Source organism: Muntiacus reevesi, chromosome 4, assembly GCF_963930625.1.
Source record: "Muntiacus reevesi chromosome 4, mMunRee1.1, whole genome shotgun sequence".
In the NCBI taxonomy this organism is placed as follows: domain Eukaryota; kingdom Metazoa; phylum Chordata; class Mammalia; order Artiodactyla; family Cervidae; genus Muntiacus; species Muntiacus reevesi.
In genome coordinates this window covers 20,528,273-20,547,745 of record NC_089252.1, presented here as the reverse complement: position 1 = coordinate 20,547,745, position 19,473 = coordinate 20,528,273, and the positions used below count along the sequence as shown (strand labels likewise).

The window sequence follows — 19,473 nt, the reverse complement described above, 5'->3', positions numbered from 1 at the left end:
CTTGATTCTGTGAAATTCCATCTATGAAATTCAGTAGATGTGAACAATTTTTTTTTTTTAACTGCCGGTGTTTAAAAGGCGTCTTCTTTGCGGCTGTTTCCAGATTTGGCAATGTGGAGGCACTTTGGAGATTGTTACTTGCTCACATGTTGGACATGTGTTTCGGAAAGCTACACCCTACACGTTTCCAGGAGGCACGGGGCAGATTATCAATAAAAATAACAGACGACTTGCAGAAGTATGGATGGATGAATTCAAGAATTTCTTCTATATAATTTCTCCAGGTTAGCATTATTTTGCATTAGAAACACAAGACAAACTTTCTTGGTTTGATCCTAATTCTTTCTGAGGAGAGGTAAGAAGGGGTGGAAAAGAAGCTTTGAGCAGAGGCAAGACACTTACCTCAGAGGTTGTTGTAAAGAATAAATGAAATTACATATATAGAAAGTGCTTAGCAAAAGCCTGGTACAATATTTACATCACAGGAGACACAAGAGACACAGATTCGATCCCTGCATCAGGAAGATGTGAAATGGCTTACCCATTCCAGTCTTCTTGCCTGGAGAATCCCATGAATAGAGGAACATGGTGGGCTACAGTCCATAGGGTCACAAAGACTCAGACACAACTGAAGCGACATAGCATGCACAAGGGAACAATAATAATACATGATCCAGTATTACAGAAATTACTGTTTTAGTCCAAGTACTTTCCATGTTTTTTTCCTTTTTTTTTTTAAACCTAACTGCAACATTTAACATTTACATGAAATGGTCAGGTATTTCAAGGCCAGGGCAAAGCCCCGTATCATGCCTCCAGGAGTTTTTCTCTGCTCTTCAGGGTTTTGTGGCAACAGCTGTTCCGTCAGCTATAAATCTGCCTGACATTATGATTCTATCCTCTTCCAGTCACCACGAGACTGTCCGGGGTGGGGGTGGGTGCACAATTTAGGGAGCTGTGTGAGAAATACCTGACTGGAAACAATTGCTCTGTTTAACATCTGTTTCATATTTGGGCAAAATTGATCTTTGTTTTTGCCTTGGCAAATATTAAAGTTTTGTGATTCCATATAACTTACGTTTGTGTGTATTGTTAGTGGCATGTAAACTGTTCTCATGTGAATTTAATTTTCTTTGGAAAACACATTATTTTCTTGTTTTATACCTTGGGAGGTAGATTTGTGGTATGTCACCAAAATGATATTGCTTTTCCTATTTGGCTTGTTAGATGCAATATTTAAATAGAAATTTATTGCCTGACAGAACATTAATAATTCAGTGACTTATTTCTTTTACCAGGTGTTACAAAGGTAGATTATGGAGATATATCATCAAGACTTGGTCTAAGGCACAAACTCCAATGCAGACCATTCTCTTGGTACCTAGAGAATATTTATCCTGATTCTCAGATTCCACGTCACTATTTCTCTTTGGGAGAGGTAAAAAAAAAAAAAATGTATTCTGTGTGGTTCTCACTGATTTGTAAAAAAAAAAAAAAAGAATAGAGGTTAAACTTCTAACAAGGGTATACCTGTATGTTAAAATTACATAAACTCAAGTACGGGAAAGTTCTTGTTAGTTGATGTAGTCTGCCTCATAACTTGAAGTCTTATTAATTTATCATGTTACATTTTATTAAAATAAGGCTTTACCTCTCACCTTTCACAGCTGGACTTTTGTTATATTAGTGTCTTCAATAGACTTATTTTAACAAACTGGTCCATTTAGTTGAAACCATATATTCCTGAAGGTGATATCCGAGCATTAACTAGACTGAATCAAAGTTTGAGGAACTTCAAAGTAGAATTGTAAAGAACTGACAAGGAAACTTGAAAGACTGTGTATAATCAGTTGTGTTTTTAACACCTGTTTGTTTTCCTTTCAGGGCCCAAAATCTCCATTTGGGCCTGTGCGTTAGCATGCCTACTCTAATGATGACTTTAGTCTTTGCTCTTAGAATCCAGCAGCAAATCTTCTTGAAACCTGAAATTATTTATTAATGCTTATAATTAGTCAACACAATTAGCTGTGCTTTTGGAGTTTCGATGCCGATAGTAGAGGGTCTGGTTTGAAAGAGGCTTGCCCTTTTACCTGCTGGTGTAATTGCCAGGTGGACTCAGGGAAGTATTTCCTGTGCCCTGTCTGTGCCATGCTCCTAGGATGTCAACAGCCAGTCTCTCTGCTTCCCAGCCAAAGCTGTGCTGTGTGTTGGAAATCTGAATGAGTCCTTCCCTTAGTTCACGGGTGTGATCAAGTCGGGAGTTCCAGTACTTTCCTAGGGCTGCTGTCGTAACATACCACAAACTGAGTGGCAGAGAACATGAGAATGTATTGTCTCACGGTTCTAAGGGCGAGAAATCCGAGATCAGAGTGTGGGCAGGTTTCTGAGGCCTGTGAGGAAGACTCTCTCCCCTGCCTCATTCTAGCTTCTGGTGGTTTGCTGGCAGTCTGTGGTGTTCCAAGGTGTGTAGAAGCATCACCCTGAGTTCTGCCTTCATCTTCACATGGCATTCTCCTGTGTACACATCTGACTCCAAATCCTCCCTCTTTACTAAGACACTAATCATACTGGATTAAGGCCTACCCTAATGACCTCATTTTAATTTGACTGCCTCTGTAAAGAACCTGTCTCCAAATGATGTCACATTCTGAGGGTAATGGGGGTTAGGACTCCAGCAGGTGAATTTGAGGGGACACAGTTCAGTCTGTAGCAGAGACTGAGCTAGGTGGGGCTGGATTGCAGTTGTATAAAGACTTAGTTCACGTCCAGCTCAGGTAGGTTCTTAGGCCTGGTCTTTCAAAGTTTCTGAGTCATCACACGGAGGGGTCTCTGTCTCCTCAGCCCTGACAGTTTTGCCTTTCTGAGGTTTTGACATTAGTACTTTAGCCTCTCACCTTTTTCTGTGGGAGGACCAGTTGTTATTTTTTCAAGTCTCTTTCTATCAGGAATTTGTCCCCTAAGCACCAGGAGATGTGGATGGTTTCTGTTTTAATCTATTGAAGTATCATTGATTTACAATGTTGTGTTAGTTTCTACCATACAGCAGAGTGAGTGATACATATATGTATATATACATTATTTTTCGTGTTCTTTTCCATTATGGTTTATCACAGGATATTGAATATAGTTCTCTGTGCTCTACAGTTGTTTATCCATTCTGTATATAATAGTTTGCTCTACTGATCCTAGTCCCAGTCCACCCCTCTCCCACACCTTCCCCTCGGCAACCACAAATCTGTTCTCTGTGTCTGTGAGTCTGTTTTTGTTGCATAGATAAATTCACTTGTGTCATATTGTAGATCCCACATATAAGTGGTATCATTTGGTGTTTGGCCTGATAATCTCTGCGTCCATCCATGTTGCTGCAGATGGCATTACTCCATTCTTTTTTATTCCCCTGTGTGTATCTGCCGTACCTTTATCTGTTCATCTGTTGAAGGACATCTAGGTCACCGCCAGGTCTTAGCTATTGTAAGCAGTGTTGCAGTGAACACTGGGGCGCATGTTTTAAATTACAGTTTTCTCCGGATACGACTAGTAGTGGGATTACAGGATCATATGGCAACTCTGTTTTTAGTTTATGAGGAATCTCCGTACTGTTCTCCATAGTAGCTACACCAGTTTACATTCCCATCACCACCTCTCCAGCACTTGTTATGACTTTTTAATGGTGGTCGTTCTGACCAGTGTGACGTAGTACCTAGTTCTACTTTTGATTTACATTTCTCTAGTAATTAGTGATATTGAGCATCTTTTCGTGTGCCTCTGTGTGTCTTTGGAGAACTGTCTGTCTAGGTCTTCTGCACATTTTTTGATTGAGTCGTTAGTGTTTTGATAGTGAGCCACATGAACTGTTTGTAAATTTTGGAGACTAAATCATTTGTTGATGGCATCGTGTACAGATATTTTCTCCTATTCTGTGGGTTGTCTTTTGGTTTTGTTTATGGTTTCCTATCTTTAGGTAGGTAGTTGCATTAAAAAAAAAAACTGTATTTGGATGAAAGTTTGGGATGGAGATCTAAAGTTAGTGATTGTCAGTGTATAGGTGGTTTTTAAAATCACAGAACTTGATGAGAGTACCTTGGGGTGAGTGAATGTAGATGGACAAGAGGGAAAGAATGAGGAATAAGACATTAAGAAACTCCACAATTTAGACATTATGAAGGTGAGAGGGAATCAGCTAAAAAGACTGAGAAGGAGCAGGCTTTGAAATAGGAAGATACCCAGGAGAATGATGTGCCAGTAAGTGAAGGACTTGCGTTAAGAAAGAGGACGAGATCGACTGTGTGGAGCACTGCAGAGAAGGAAGAGTCCTGAGAACTGGGCACTGGGTCCGTGAGGGAGACACTGTCCGGAAGCGCCTCTCACAGAGTCGGGCGGGTTTCCTTGGAGATGGGGAGGGACGGGATCGCCGATGGCTTCACAAATCAGGAGAAAAAGTGGAGATGAGAAGCGTGGACAGGAAATTGTGCTGTAAAGCTGAACAGAGAAGTGAGTGGTAGCCGGAGGGGTCAATGGGGTTAAAGAAGGGCTTTTCTATTTATTTTTACTAAGATGAAACTGTGCTGATGGCATTGATACAAAGGAGAAAATTTGAAAATGCTAGAAAAGAGCCACTGATGCTGGAGTCACGTGGAGGGGGTGCATGGTGAGCTCTGATGCACAAGTGGGGAGGTGGTTGGGGGAGAAGGCAGTCCTCCACTGCACCAGGAAGGAAGGTAAAGGGGTGGCCCAAGTCAGGTAGACTGTGGGCTGAGGGCTGGAAGCTGGAACTTTGAGGTGGATGTGAGAGGAAGCTGTCTGGTGACCTGATTCTTCAGCTGAACACAAGATTGTTGGCTGAGAGTGAAGGGGGATTGTTGGTGGTGGCGGTTTGGGGAAAGAGGGGAAGACGTAAAAGAGAAGAGGATTAATAGGATACGGTGGAGCAAATAGATCACAGGGGGAGCTGCAGGGCAGTGAGGAGCTGCCTGGTCGCAGCATCTCCAGAGCCAGGGCGAGCATGGACACCTCTGTCTGTCCTTGGTAGTTACCGAGGCTGCTTCAGGGCTGATGTGAGCTCCCTGCCTCTGAACTTTGTTGTGATTTAAGGAAGTCACCTCAAACACACGAGAGGTATGCGGAGCTCCTTGCCTCATTAGTGAGCACCTGCTCCCTTTGCTGTATCCTCATTCCAGTCAAGGAAGGCCCAGTGTGGGTGAGGCCATGGGAAGACTGATAGCAGTTGCTTACCTTTAGAATGGGACTTCCCAAGTGGCACTAGTGGTAAAGAACCCACCCGCCAGTACAGGAGATGTAAGAGACTAGGGTTCGATCCCTGGGCTGGGAAGATCCCCTGGAGGAGGGCATGGCAGCCCACTCCAGTATTCTTGCCTAGAGAATCCCATGGACAGAGGAACCTGGCAGGCTTCAGTCCATAAGGTGGTAAAGAGTCGGACACGACTGAAGGGACTTAGCACAGCACAGCACCTTTAGAATAAAGATTGAGGAGCTTTTTTTTTTTTTTTTTTCTTTGAACCGACCCAGTTTTGGACAACACTTAGGCATTGTTAGCTAGGTCAGAATATAGGCATATTACAAAGAGCTGCTTGTCTAACCCACAGTAGCTGATTGCCAAGGCAAGCTTGCCCTTTACCTGCCTCTTGCCAGCAGGTTTTGTGTATAAAGAACAGATTTTACCCTCTCTGGCCTGCTTGTTATTGCCTTAGTAACAGCTGGTTTTAAGCACTTAATGCCCTTCATACCAGGCCACGCTGTCCTGGGTGAAGTGCTGCTGTGGGGACTGGGGTTGTTTCCAAGCACCTGCCACAGTGCAGCCAGGGAGCTTGTGCTTGTGATCATGGCTCCTCCTGCGTGAGCTTTCCTTCCCCAGAGACTAGAACTTAGCCCATCAAGGATCACTTGTCATCTTATAAGGGCCCAGGGAAACCTGAAGTCACAGATTTTAGAGCAGAAAGAGAAATCAGAAGGTGTACATTTAGTGTGTCTGTATTCATGAAATCCCGCTCTGTAATTATAACTCTGGTAGGAGCTGAAACTGAGTAAATGTGTTTCATTGTGATCTCTAATCATTGTTAATCCAGGAGTTGAACTGTCTAAACAATAGCCACAGAAAGCAAATAAATCCAGTCTTTTACAGTTTAACCAGTCTTAAGGACTGACCATTTGCTTTTCCACCCTAAAATTTTCTGAGCATGAACATTATGTCAAGCACCAGTCTGATGCTTATGAATATTAACTTATTTTCCCAACACTTTGAGATAGGTGTTATTATCCCCCCACTTTACAGGTAAGTCAATTAAGGCACAAAGACATGATTTAAGCAACATGGCTCAGGTCACAACCACAAAGTGGAAGAGACAGGGTTTGAAAACAAGCAGTCTGGCTTGAGAGCTTGTGCTCATAACCACTGACATGCATACTCTTTCTCATGTCTAACCAGTATTACTCATGAATCTCAGGGCAGAGAGTGAAAAAGTCAGTCTAGATTCCTTAGTAGTAGATCCCAAAATACCTTTAATTGCTTACACTGTCCCCCCTAATAAGGTGTCAGAATTCTGGAGGAGACTATAGCAGAAACCAAGAAACTGAGGCTCTGATTTCTTGCCTGATTTCATTCACATTCACAATCATCAACTTGTAAGGTAGAAAATAACATGTTAGTGATAGCCGTGTCACTAAGCTAAGGAAGGAAAATCGGTAGCTATTGTGGGCCTACTGGGTGTTGGTTTCTGCTGGGTCTGTTACCTCGCTTACAGGTGAGAAAATGAGATTTTACAGCAACTTCTCCTGCTGATGTCTGATGTCTCTCTAAGGTGCCTGTTAGAAAGGCAAGCGACAGGGGAGGAGAGGTGGATTTTATGGCCAAAAATGTTTGGGAAATGCTGTTCTTTATATCTTATATTCTTCTGTATCTTCAGTCCCCACCCCTACCAGCAGTCTATTAAAAGGCTTTGAGAAGTTGTTCAGTAAAGAAAATCTATTTAAATTTGTTAATCCACTTCAGTCACTCAGTCATGTCTGACTCTCTGCGACCCCATGGACTTCAGCATGCCAGGCTTCCCCATCCATCACCAACTCCCAGAGCTTAAACTCAGGTCCATTGAGTTAGTGATGTTAATCCAGTATTTCCCAAACATACTTGATCACAAAATCCTTTGTTTAATGGCAAGTACTGTTGTGCAAATCATAGTTTTTGGAATCACTCTTAGAATACTGGCCTGCCAAGGTCACATGGCTAGTAATGAGGCCCATCCCTGCATGTCCCCCAGCCCTGAGCTCTCATGCCTATCCATCTGCCTTCAGACACCTTAAAAGTGTGGCCATTGCCCCCCGACTGCGTACCTCAGACATTGTTATGATTTTAAGTGTCAAATTTTGAGTAAACAAGTCTGGTACTTATTTCCATTCCAGTATGAACACTCAAACAAGTATGTATCACCACCATTTCTACTTTCCATAGTTCACTGGAAAGCAGGTGATTGGTTACATAGCCTTAAGGCTGTATATAGAATTATAGTTTTGAACATCTAATCCAACATTTCTTTAAAAATGTTTGTCCCTAATTTTTTCTTCTTCCAAAGGCTCCAAAATTAACTCCCACCACACCAGCCTATTAAATGATCTACTGCCTCTTGACATCATAAAGGTTAGAACTGTTCCCAATATTCACCTCTAGTCATCCTGGTTTTTCATGTCCTCAAAAAATCATCTCGCACACTCCATAGGTGAGGTAGCCCATATGTATTCCTACAAAGGAGGAGGATATTCCCTGAAAAGTGTCTTCTCTAGCAATCAGCACATGGAAAAACTGCCTGGAGAGCAGCTCAGAGATGCCACTTGTATGTTAAGCCAGACAGAATCCTCTCTGCCCAGAGACCAAGCATCACAGCTGCCCTTTTACAGAAGTGCTTTCTCACTGTGCACTGCTTCTCCCCAGGCTTCCCGTGTGCTTTGGAGCAGTGCCATCAAGCCCCAGCAGAGGGCTGACCACTCAGTCCCTGATCACCCATCTTAGTGGGGCCACTTCTTGCTAATCAAGGTTCACTGTCACTAAGACAGGTGTTGGGAAGCCGTGGTTTCCAATCTTTGGAGAACTCTACTTCTCACATCTAGTTAGTAGTTTCCTCAAGGGATGGAGGCTCAGATCTCTTATGTCAGAAAACAATCCAGAATTGTTCTTAGAAATGTATAAAACAGTATAAAATGTTACAGGTAAAACTCATAGAACAATGCCTAGTGCAAAGTACTTTATTTGCTGTAATTGTTAGCAACATCAGTTATGGTAACAGAATCACTAAAGTTGATATAAGATAGTTACAGAGTAACAGGAAGTCCAGTTACACTTGGGGAGAATTGTACTTTTTAAATTTTGATTCATACTCAGTTTGGTAAAAGGTAAGTATTTAACCAAAAGATCATTTCATGTGAGAGGGAGAAGTTTACAGTAATGTTGGTTCTTCCCTAATCATTTCTGTGACATTTACCACTTGTCTTCAGAAACCTCTACGTCTGTATTTGAAAGAAAAAAAATTGAAGAAAATGTAGGACTGGGGATTGGTAACTTTTTCAACAGTATAAGGAAATAATCAGTTTATATGGATATATGAGATAAAGACTCATCTTGTCAAAATTGGAACTAAGTTTTTTGTCACATGAGAGCTGTGATCATCAAGTGTTAATTGACTACCCACTGGGGTGCAGAAAGGTGTCTTTCATGCATATTTGTATCTAAGTATAAAACCTTTTATAAAATCTAGTTATGAGGTAATAGGTTTCTGCTTTAAAATAATGGATAAAAAGATGATGTGTATTACATAGTAAAAGAATTCCTGGAGACTGATGTGATATGTTATACCCAGGAGTCGCCTCAGAGTTAGGAGTGGCAGTGTTACGTTAAAATGTTCAGGTGAAGAAATGTTAGCATTAAGGACTTGAAAAATCCTTTATTTGCTTGAACCGAGTTTGAGGTTTTGATGGAATAGCCAGATGGAGGTGACTGGTGATAAGGCAGCAGTGCGGATTATTACTATTTCTGAGTCCACTCTGTGCTGGACTCCAGAGTAGGTACATGGATGCCCTGTCTCACCCAGCCTCAGCATAGAGCTAACTAGTCACTCTTAGGAAATTGTCCTCAGACAATCCAGACGGATTAGGCCCTCTCTTAGGCCAAAGCCCCAGTTCTTATTCTGACCCTCTGGAAATAATAGTTATTCATACTTAGACTATTGTATCTTCATATGAAAAAAAAAAAATGAATCTGGACTTGTGTCTTATTAAAATAGCAGAATAATATGTAGACAGCACATGTTTATGAAAATAAGTGAGTTACTTGTGGTTTTAGCTTTACTGCCACGTTATCTATCACACACAACTTTCTTTCCATCTACATAGCAAGTAGTTTGTCACACATTTCTCTTCTGGCTTACCTGCTAACGCATGAGAATAGATTTGGGCTTTACAAATGTCTGTTAATTTGCCATATGCTTTTAAACTACAGTGGTTCAGAGGGAAACAAATATCAAGGAACAGTGCTTAAAATATTTTTCCTAATTCTGATGACTGATTCAGCTGTTTACAGTAATTGACAAATATCTAACAGAAGAGTGGTGTTTGCACTGCAGTATGCTTAGGCTTCCCAGTTAAGCCAACTTCTAGATTCTTTGCTTAGAAAATACCCTCCTTAAGTCTCCTAAGAAGTCGTCAAAGTAGTTATCAAAAGTACTGCCCCCTTATTATGGAGGCAAACAGTGTCCACAGGGAGTTGTTCAGTTACTTTAAAATTATTAGGCAAAGTGGAGCTTACTGAATTAAATACAAATCCCAGAAGAACATCTTGGGATAAAAGAGATAAGAACTTAAAAGATTTCTCCTTGAAACACAAAAATTATTATATAAAGAGTTAAGAGCTTTTTAGACCACAGAATCTTAGGCCATGATGTGTCCCCCTCGCCCCCAACTCATAGACCTTGCCTCAGGAATTAAAGATTTAGTGGGAAGTTTGGATCAGTTTTAATGTGTGTGTAGATCTGTATGTGTCTTTCTAGTGAGCCTCTCTAACTGGTGGTGTTTTCATTATTCATTTTCCCCTAGATACGAAATGTGGAAACAAATCAGTGTCTAGATAACATGGCTAGAAAAGAGAATGAAAAAGTTGGGATTTTTAACTGTCACGGTATGGGAGGTAATCAGGTGAGTATTTTAGTAAAGCTTTAAAGGGATACTTTTTGGATTTGTTTTAATCTTCCCTTTTTGTCTCATGACATCATTCAGGAAGTATTTTCCTACTTCTAAAGAGCAAATAATAAAGACCTTTAGAAGAATGGAGCCTTCAATCTAATGACTGTTTTTAAAATGAAACATTTGTAGACGGCCCTTTGTGAGAACCATATTTACATTGTTGTACATGAGATTTATTTTGCCCTTTTTAGTCAAACAGATGACAGCTCTTGACAATAAACTCAGTGTTTACAGAGAACTTAAGGTCATTTTTTCTTCTCCTTTGCAAAAATAGTGGTGGCTTTTCTGAGTCATTTATTCTCTATTATACTAATAAAAGTTCAAAAGCATTTATTTTCAATACTTGTTATTCCCCTGCCAGATCCTTGGGCACATAAAACAGTAACTTAATTTGCTGTTAAAGCTTATATGTGCATTTTTGTTTATCAGGTTTTCTCTTACACTGCCAACAAAGAAATTAGAACAGATGACCTTTGCTTGGATGTCTCCAAACTTAATGGCCCAGTCACAATGCTCAAATGCCACCACCTAAAAGGCAACCAGCTTTGGGAGTATGACCCGGTGGTAAGTTATATTCCAGTTGAAAATAGGAATAAATATAGGAATAAAATTGTGTGTCATAGGGTATATTATATAAACTACTTTATATCTAAAAGAATGAATTCTTATGGAGTCTGCATACTATAGATCAAATTGTTCTTATACTCCCAAAATTGACAGGAAAAGCAATATAAGTTAACAACAACAAAACACACACACACATGTTGTAATCGCTCCAGTTATTAAATTAGGGTTGACTCCAGGCCCTGGGTCCTTGGGTTACTACTCAGCCACTCTTCCCTCTGCATGTCCTCAAGCTTTGCTGTCCAGTGTGGTGGAAGTGGAACAGTAAGTAGCTTTTAAAATTACTGAATTAAACATGTAGGTTTAATTAGTGAAATTCTCTGGCTCCTGTTTTTCAGTGAGTTTATCTTTGCTGTCCTGTGGAGCTGCGCCCCCTCCCCACCACCCGTGTGGTGCTCAGAGGGAGGGCTCAGAGCTCTCCAATAAACCTCCCTTCCTCTCCTCGTGCCCGACTAACCTCCCGGCTGATGCTTGTGCTCTGCCATTCTGGAGCCGGCACTGGCATCTTCAGGATGTGTTTCTCTGGTTCTTTTTCTTCTGCTTCCAGCACTGGCTTTCTTCTCTTCACATCGGGACAGACTTTTATTGCTCCTTCATTTTCTACATACCATCCGACTCTTCTCTTGTGCTTCATCCCTGCAGAAACAGCTCCTGGATGCAAAGCCAGAGCTTTCTCATCTCTTTTCCTTAACTTCTCTATAGCATTTACGACTGCTAAGCAGATACTTTTTCTAAATCCTCTTCATGTTGCCTGTAGATGCCCGACTGTTCAGTTTCTTCGAATAGCTTTCTCTCTTCTGCTTGCGTCACTCTGCTGCTTCATCTTACCCCTTAAATGAGATCCAACCCAAGTTTTGACTTTGGCTGCCTTTTCTGCTTATACTATGTCACATACAAATCCTGGTCTACTTTCATGTTTGACCAGCTATTCTCTGACCATATCCTGTTCTTTCCTACTTTATATTTAAGGTCATACTATTCCCTCTGCCTGACAGATCCTGCCTGTTCTTGAGGGCCCAGAGTTGACATCACTCCCAGCCAGAAATTAGCTCTGTCTTAATTATAATTGTTTCTGACCCCTGTGATTTTGTGCTTCTCTGTAGTTATTAGGTTGGTGAAAAAGTAATTGCGGTTTCAGACCGTGAATTTTAAATCATTACAACTAGGCTCAAACACATCTTTTCAATCAAAATGGAAACCATTACAAGCAACACATTTTTGCCAATGAGAACTGAGTTTACTGTAGTATAAAAATCCATGCTTCAGGATTCAACAAACTCTTGGAAAGCATTTTCTGCCTCCTGCTGGTTATGGAAGTGTTTTCCCTGCAAAAAGTTGTCAAGATGCTTGAAGAAGTGGTAGTTGGTTGGCGAGAGGTCAGATGAATATGGCGGATGAGGCAAAACTTGGTAGCCAAATTCATTCCACTTTTGAAGCCTTAGTTGTGTGGCCAGGCATTGTCATGGGGAACTGGGCCCTTTCTGTTGACCAGCACTGGCTGCAGGTGTTGCAGTTTTCAGTGCATCTCATCATGGGCTGAGCATACTTCTCAGATGTAATGGATCAGACTGGCAGCAGACCACCAGTCAGTGACCATGACGTTTTTTTGGTGCAGGTTTGGCTTTGGGGAGTGCTTTGGAGTTTCTTTTCGATCCAGCCACTGAGCTGATCATCTCCAGTTGTCATATAAAATACACTTTTCATTGCACTTCCCAATCTGATCGAGAAATGGTTTGTTATTGTTGCATAGAATAAGAGAAAATAACTTTTTCTGATTTGCAGTCAGCTCATGAAGGCACCCCTTACTGAGCTTTTTCACCTTTCCACTTTGCTTCAAATGCCTGACCATAGAATGGTCATCATTTTCTTCAGCAACTTCTCATGTAGTTGTTAACCTTTGATGAGTCTCTCAATTGTTGTTATCAACTTCTGATTGCCGGCCACTGCACTCATCTTCAAGACTGTTGTCTCCTTTGCAAAACTTCTTGAACCATTACTGCACTGTATGTTCATTAGCAGTTCATGGGCCAGATGCCTTGTTGATGTTGCAAGTTGTCTGTGCTGTTTTACAACCCATTTTGAACTCGTATAAGAAAATTGCCTGAATCTGCTTTTTGTCTAACATCATCTCTCTATTCTAGAATAATATAAAATACACAGCAAGTAATAAGTCATTAGCAAACAAAGCAAGAAATGTGCTTTAAAATGATGTAGAACGTAACTTTAAGATTGCATTCTAATAACAGAGTTCAACAATGCAACTGCAGTTAGCTTTGCACCAATCTTAATATTTGTCTCCCAGTCTTTTTCTCCTCTATTAGTTGGCTTCTAGAGGATAGAGACCATGTTTTATAAATCCTGGGTCTCCCTTCACAGTATCAAACTACACTTAATATATATATACACACACATACATACATACATGTATATCTATGTATGAGAAAGTGTGTATGTGCAGTAGCTCAGTTAATATGACTGTTGGAAATGGACTGAATATTCTGGAGTTTTCCATGGTGCATGCTGTTGCCACGTTGGGTGTGGCTGCTCCAGGTACTGCAGGATATATGGCATCTCTGACTCCAAACAGTAAATATCAGTGGTACCCCACAGTCACTATGAAACCAAAATATTTTTAAAAGCCTCCCAATTGTATATGTTTATTGAAAAATGACAGTGTATTTAAATAGGTAACAAACCTATTTATAGTAGCATGAACAAATAGTGGGCTTTTTCCTTAAGTCTGGAGGTGAGTGGCTTCTGGTGTGGGTTCAGTGACACCGCGCTGTCAGGGGTAACTGTAGCGCTATTCTCGGCCGCTTTCTTGTGGCCCCTAGAAGGCGGCCTTAGTTCACCGTCACTCCCAGTTCAAGGCAAGAAGAAAAGACGACTGGTACGCTGCTCCTTGAATTCCTCTTTATCAGGAAAGCCAAAGCTTTTCCTGGATCCTCTTCTTATGGGCCATAACTTCTCAGAGTGATCCTCCAGCTGCGCGGGAGGCTGGGAAAGCAGGCATTTGCTTTTCCAGTCTTTACGGTATGATGTAGCTGGGAGGCGGGGTGGGGATGGCTTTTGGCAGACTGTGCATAACCTATATAGTCTACCACAACAGTTTTTCAAAAAGCAAATATTCGATTAGAAATTAAGGTGCTTCAGGTGATTTAGGATATTTTGAAAGAACCAGTTATGAGTGTAAAGTTTTAAAACCCCTGGAGCATCTTGCAGGCACGCTGGGTTTTCCCGGAGGCAGGCTCTACTTTGAGGTCAAGCCTTAGCATTCAGGATGTTTACCAGGGAGCACCCTTTAGATCAACACCTGTGAAAAGGGAGATGGCAGAACTGGGCAGAGGAGGAGTTAGGCTGCAGCGGGGGTCTCACAGCCTGGCTTACTGCACAGGGAGCTCCGGACGGCCGGTCAGCGTTCCGCCTCCAGTCGAAAACAGCACTCTGGAAAAATAAGATTTATGTCAGTAATGAATCATCTAAACCTAAAGTTGTGAAATCTTAGATTTCAAAGGAACCCTAGAAATAAAATTCAGGGCCTTGTTTAATACATGTAAATATTGAAGCCCAGAATAGAAATTAATTGCCCAGGGTCACAGAGCAGGTAAACAGTGCTGCCAGATCTCAGACAAACCTGGGATTCTTGAACAAGGATTCTGTGCAAAGAATTAATCTTTTATTAAATGTGTCTATTCTTACATCTTTTAAGTCTTGTTTATATTACATATTGCAGAGTTTATGATACTTGGCTCTTTTGCTTTGACTGCTTATAACTGTCCTTTCTTGAATGAAAATGTAGATTTTTACCACAGTTACATGAGAGGCAGGGGGCAGCAAATTTTTTATGCAGTGATAACTATAGCTATATCCTCCTTTCAGAGGTTACAGTTAGCCCATTGCCTTCATAACCCTTTTTCTGTGCAGATGCTGGTCAGTGCTGGCAGAACTCTGCTGCGTACAGTGACCACAGTCCCCACATGGTCACAAGCCCCAGAACTCTGCCCCGCAGTCAGCAGCCAGGTCTCCTGAAGGGAGGGTAGCCCCCTGAAATTATGGGGATTCTGTCTTAATTTTGAGCAGTTAAATACCCAGCATGGATCGTAACCTCTTTGTTAACAAACTTATTTTAATGACTCTAAATAAGTGAAATAATGCATTTTTTACTTTTATTAATACTAACAATGGGCCTGATGAAGGTGGCCATCCAGAGAAGCTTTGAAGGGCCGGTGGAACGTTTGAGGGGTTCTTTTTAAAGTGCTCTGTTTTTGTCCTACACACGACCGAAGGCCTTGGCAGCAGTGGTATGCGTGGGGACCTTTGGCACTTGGGGCTGCCAGACCGTCCACAGCCGCTCAGGACGTTGTGGAACGTTCTGTCAGTGAATGCCTCAGCTGGCCGCGCTCTCTGCACACTGTCTTAATATTTCCTCACGCCTTGAGAAGTATGTCTCCCCATTTCATCGATAAGGAACCTGGGGCTCAGAGAGGTTTTTGCTTCAGGGCGTGTCGTTGGTTTGTGACAAATCTGGGGTTCACTCCAGAAATGTCTTAACTGCAGAGCCCATCCCCTCAACACATGAACTACACGGCATGTGCATAAAAATAAAACCAGCCACAGCCATGCTGACTCTTGCACGTCCTATTCTGAAGCATTTATAAGGATTAAGTATCTAATCCTGAAGTCGATGTTGATAGTAAAGTGTGACATCTGCGAGTGTGCACTGCCCTTTATCAGCTTCTGCTTGGGCCACAATACAGAAGAAATGACTGAAAGCTAAGATAGCTGTGTTGTAGACAGTCACCAGGTTTTGCTTTGTTTGAAGTTCAAATAGGTACAAAAGAGGTCTTGTAAGAAAAACACCAATACAATACATTAACGCATATATATATGGAGTTTAGAAAGATGGTAACGATGACAGCCTATATGCAAGACAGCGAGAGAGACACAGATACATAGAACAGACTTTTGGACTCTGTGGGAGAAAGCGAGGGTGGGATGATTTGAGAGAGTAGCACTGAAACATATCTATTACCATATGTGAAATCGACGACCAGTCCAAGTTCGATGTGTGAAACAGGGCACTCAAAGCTGGTGCTCTGGGACCACCCAGAGGGATGGGGTGGGGGGAGGTGGGTTCGGGATGGGGGACATATGTGCACCAAGGCTGATTCATGTCAATGTATGGCAAAAACCACCACAATATTGTAATGTAATTAGCTTTCCTACATAGTTGCTTTGGAGTTCTTCACCTGACCAGGGCTTGGTATATTCATTAGTATGGTCGGTATGTATCTCTCAATGCCCATCTGTCCTTTTTTATTTTTTTAATTTTCCTAAAAATCAACATGACAGCATCAGGTCTGGAACGCAGACAAGTAGAGAGGAAGATACATAGCAACATCTGTCAACCACTAATTAAGGACTGTTTTATAAATCTTATGAGTTCAAGTCTTCAGAAAGACGTGAGTTTCCAAGAACTTGAAGTTTGAAATCAGAGTTAATTTGAACAACCTTCTCATGGGAAAATGAAGCAGTTTTGAAATACCTTTTGGAAAATAGGCTGAGGATCCTAAATTGGGAATCACCAATAAGTTTTTGTTTTTTTTAGGAAATCAAAGCACAAAAAGGGATTTTCTCACAGTATTACAGAGCTTACCACAGAATTGGAACTTAGAATTGAGGTCATCTGATCGCAGCTCTAGCATAATCCACTGTAGTCCCCGTGCCTCACCCCCCAGCGTTGCTGTCTTTACATAGATACATTCCTCCAATGTCTTAAATAATCTGTATTTCATATTGCAAAAACAAAACACTTTTCTACAGATAAACTTCATAATCACAAAAATACGATGTTGGAGGTGCTTTGGTTTCCGTCTTCCACTTTCACATTAAGACTTCCTTTCCTGTCTCTCTCAGAAACTGACCCTGCAGCATGTGAATAGTAACCAGTGCCTGGACAAAGCCACAGACGAGGACAGCCAGGTGCCCAGCATCAGAGACTGCAGTGGGAGCCGGTCCCAGCAGTGGCTTCTTCGAAACGTCACCCTTCCAGAAATATTCTGAGACCAAATTTACACAAAAGAGGAAAACGTAAGGACTGACTGGGCTACCTCAGCATACATTTCTGCCACATTCTTAAGTAGCAAAAAAAGGAAAAGTGCTTTCCTTCTGCAGGATGTAAGGTTTATCAGCCATTAAAACTTTATAGACTGCCCTCGCTTCCACTAGCTGTGAACCAGCCTTCCTGTCCAAGGACGTGCAACTACGTAGTAGCGAGACTGTGCACACTGATGTTTACAAGATTGAGAGTCGTTCATCAAGAGTCATCGTAAAGGATACTCAGACTGAAACAATCTACGAAATGTGCTTTCCAGAGAGCTGCACCTTTTATGGTTTGCTTGCACATCAGTGACTTCCGCTGAATGTGCTGTCATAATGAAGAGATGTCTAAGATTTTTTTCTGATTAGAACTGGTAGCCAGTATATTAAATACTGATATAAAAATAAATGAAAAAGAACTGGAACCAGATTCAGAATTATGAAAACATTTTTACAACAATTTAAAAAGCAAACTATATTAAACAGGGTTTAAATGAAATTAAAACAGAACTATGAAAAGTACAATTTGTTATAGTATAGTATCAAATTTCTATATAGATTTTATACCTCAGTGGGGAAAAATAACTGATTCCAATGACATTCATTCTATTTTCATCTGTGATAGTCATGGATTTTTTTTTTTTTCCTTGGGGTGCTGAAATTGAGCTGGAAAAAGTGGCTCTTTGAACGTAGTTTTAATTGCTTTCTACAGGTTTTTTTTTTGGTTTGTGGGCTGTTGGAATTGTAATTTTTAATTGCCTTCAAAAAAATGGAGATTTAAAGTGGTGTCTGGTCTCACTGAACAAGTTAGATATCTCAGTTGTTCTTGGGTCAACTGGCTTACAGACTTTCCTCACACACACACACAAATTTCTTATTAGAGTTTCAACTTCCTAACTTGATTCAACTGATTATGCTTACTTAACACCCAAGACTCATACTACTGTACTACAGATTGGTTTTCACAGCAATAAATCTTGTCTTTTGTTTATGATTCCACTCAACAAAAGGCCTGCAGAAGTGATTTATAATTTGGGTATTTGAAGATGATACATTTGATGGTTTTTTGGAAAAATTTTTTCACTCCATATTCGGATGTGCTTCATTGTCAAGTGCATATTTAGATTAGGTTCTTGAATTGTAATGTTGATCTGCTGCTTTTTTTTTTTTTAATAAAATCCGACTGAAAATGTTTTAATTGGCATTTTTTAATGAGTTAACCAAAGAAGTGCAGCTATTATACCATATTATTAGGCCTGCATTTCTTCCCTAAAAATTCCACTTAGGGTAAATCGGTTTTCTTGTTCCGATTTTAAATACAAGATAACCTGAGGATCAATTAAAAGTTGAGTATCAATTAATGTTTTAATCTCATGGAAAGAAAATCTAATTGTAACATTTTTCCTGATATGTGCGGCAATCCATTGGCAAAAACTACGTGTATTTTCCTTCCTGTTTGTAAGATTGTATTTAATGACACTCTTTTCTTTATCAGAGACTCACTGCAGGCAGTGCTGTTTCTTGTGCCTAAGACTGTTTCTGAGAGTTGCATCACTAACGATACTTGCCCAGTTGAGTGTACAGAAGGTCTCTCATACCACATTCACGTCGATACCAAGCACGCGTGGCTGCTGCAGAGTGGAGCTGTAGTGCAGAATGCGTGAATTCTGCGCCCAGGAAGTCCAAGACAGAGCAGGTGCTGGGTGGGGTTTTCCCTACTCCATGAGCTGTGTTCATTCTATCTTTGGTAGGCCTTATGCTTGAATAAACCGGATGTCTAAATTATTTTCATGCTCAGAATTTCAGGATTTTGTACCTAGTGTAGGTTGGTCTTATTTCTTACTGTAAGAAAACTTACCAACAATGTGATTTAAGGTTTTGTTGTGTTTTTTTTTAAGAGGGGGATGTGAGTGATTTCATTCATGGGTACTTTTAGAACCTGATAGATAATCCCATTGCCTTTATTTTTCTAATTAAAGAATTCCTAAATACGTTGAAAATATAAAATATTCCTGAATAGTTGTGCCTTACATTGGTTTTATTTGAAGTTAAAAATGGATCCCTGTTGTTTATAGCTATTTGTAGATTAGGCAGTGTGCTACTCACTGTTGTAAATTAAGTTGGGAAGAAAGGAATGAATGAAAAAGACGATGAAAAGATTTGATTACTTGACCAGTGAATCATTCATAAACGTGACCGTTAAGGATAATTCGAATCTCACAAATCTGTTCACCCTACTCCAGTCCCAACCTATTTTAATATGTCTTTCTGGTCTAATTGGGATCTTGAAAAATAGTACTTTGTTCACCATCCTGCAAATAAGCAGCAGCATGTAGGCCATGTCCTCATTTCCCTGTTCTACATTCAGTTGAAAAACAAAGGTTCCTCTGTAAAGATTTGGTGCTGTCTCCATTTTTCAAGAATAATACCAAGAAAAAATTTAACTCCAGAATTACATGTTCTTCAAAGGAGAAGGAAATCAGAAAGAAGGCAGTATTCCTGAGGTGGTAA

General features: G+C 40.7%; 1 protein-coding gene across 5 annotated transcripts in view; it reads left to right on the top strand.

Moving 5' to 3' along the window:
• The window catches only part of GALNT1 (polypeptide N-acetylgalactosaminyltransferase 1), a 115,897-nt gene extending 96,916 nt beyond the window's left edge, over nucleotides 1–18,981 (top strand). For all 5 annotated transcript variants that reach the window (XM_065932361.1, XM_065932363.1, XM_065932359.1 and 2 more), the window contains 5 exons: nucleotides 104–284; nucleotides 1,299–1,438; nucleotides 10,093–10,191; nucleotides 10,669–10,803; nucleotides 16,780–18,981. In XM_065932361.1, the coding sequence (XP_065788433.1) occupies nucleotides 104–284; nucleotides 1,299–1,438; nucleotides 10,093–10,191; nucleotides 10,669–10,803; nucleotides 16,780–16,926 (702 nt within the window). In that variant the 3' untranslated portion in view covers nucleotides 16,927–18,981. The remainder of the gene's footprint in view (nucleotides 1–103; nucleotides 285–1,298; nucleotides 1,439–10,092; nucleotides 10,192–10,668; nucleotides 10,804–16,779) is intronic.
• Nucleotides 18,982–19,473: the final 492 nt, after the last annotated feature.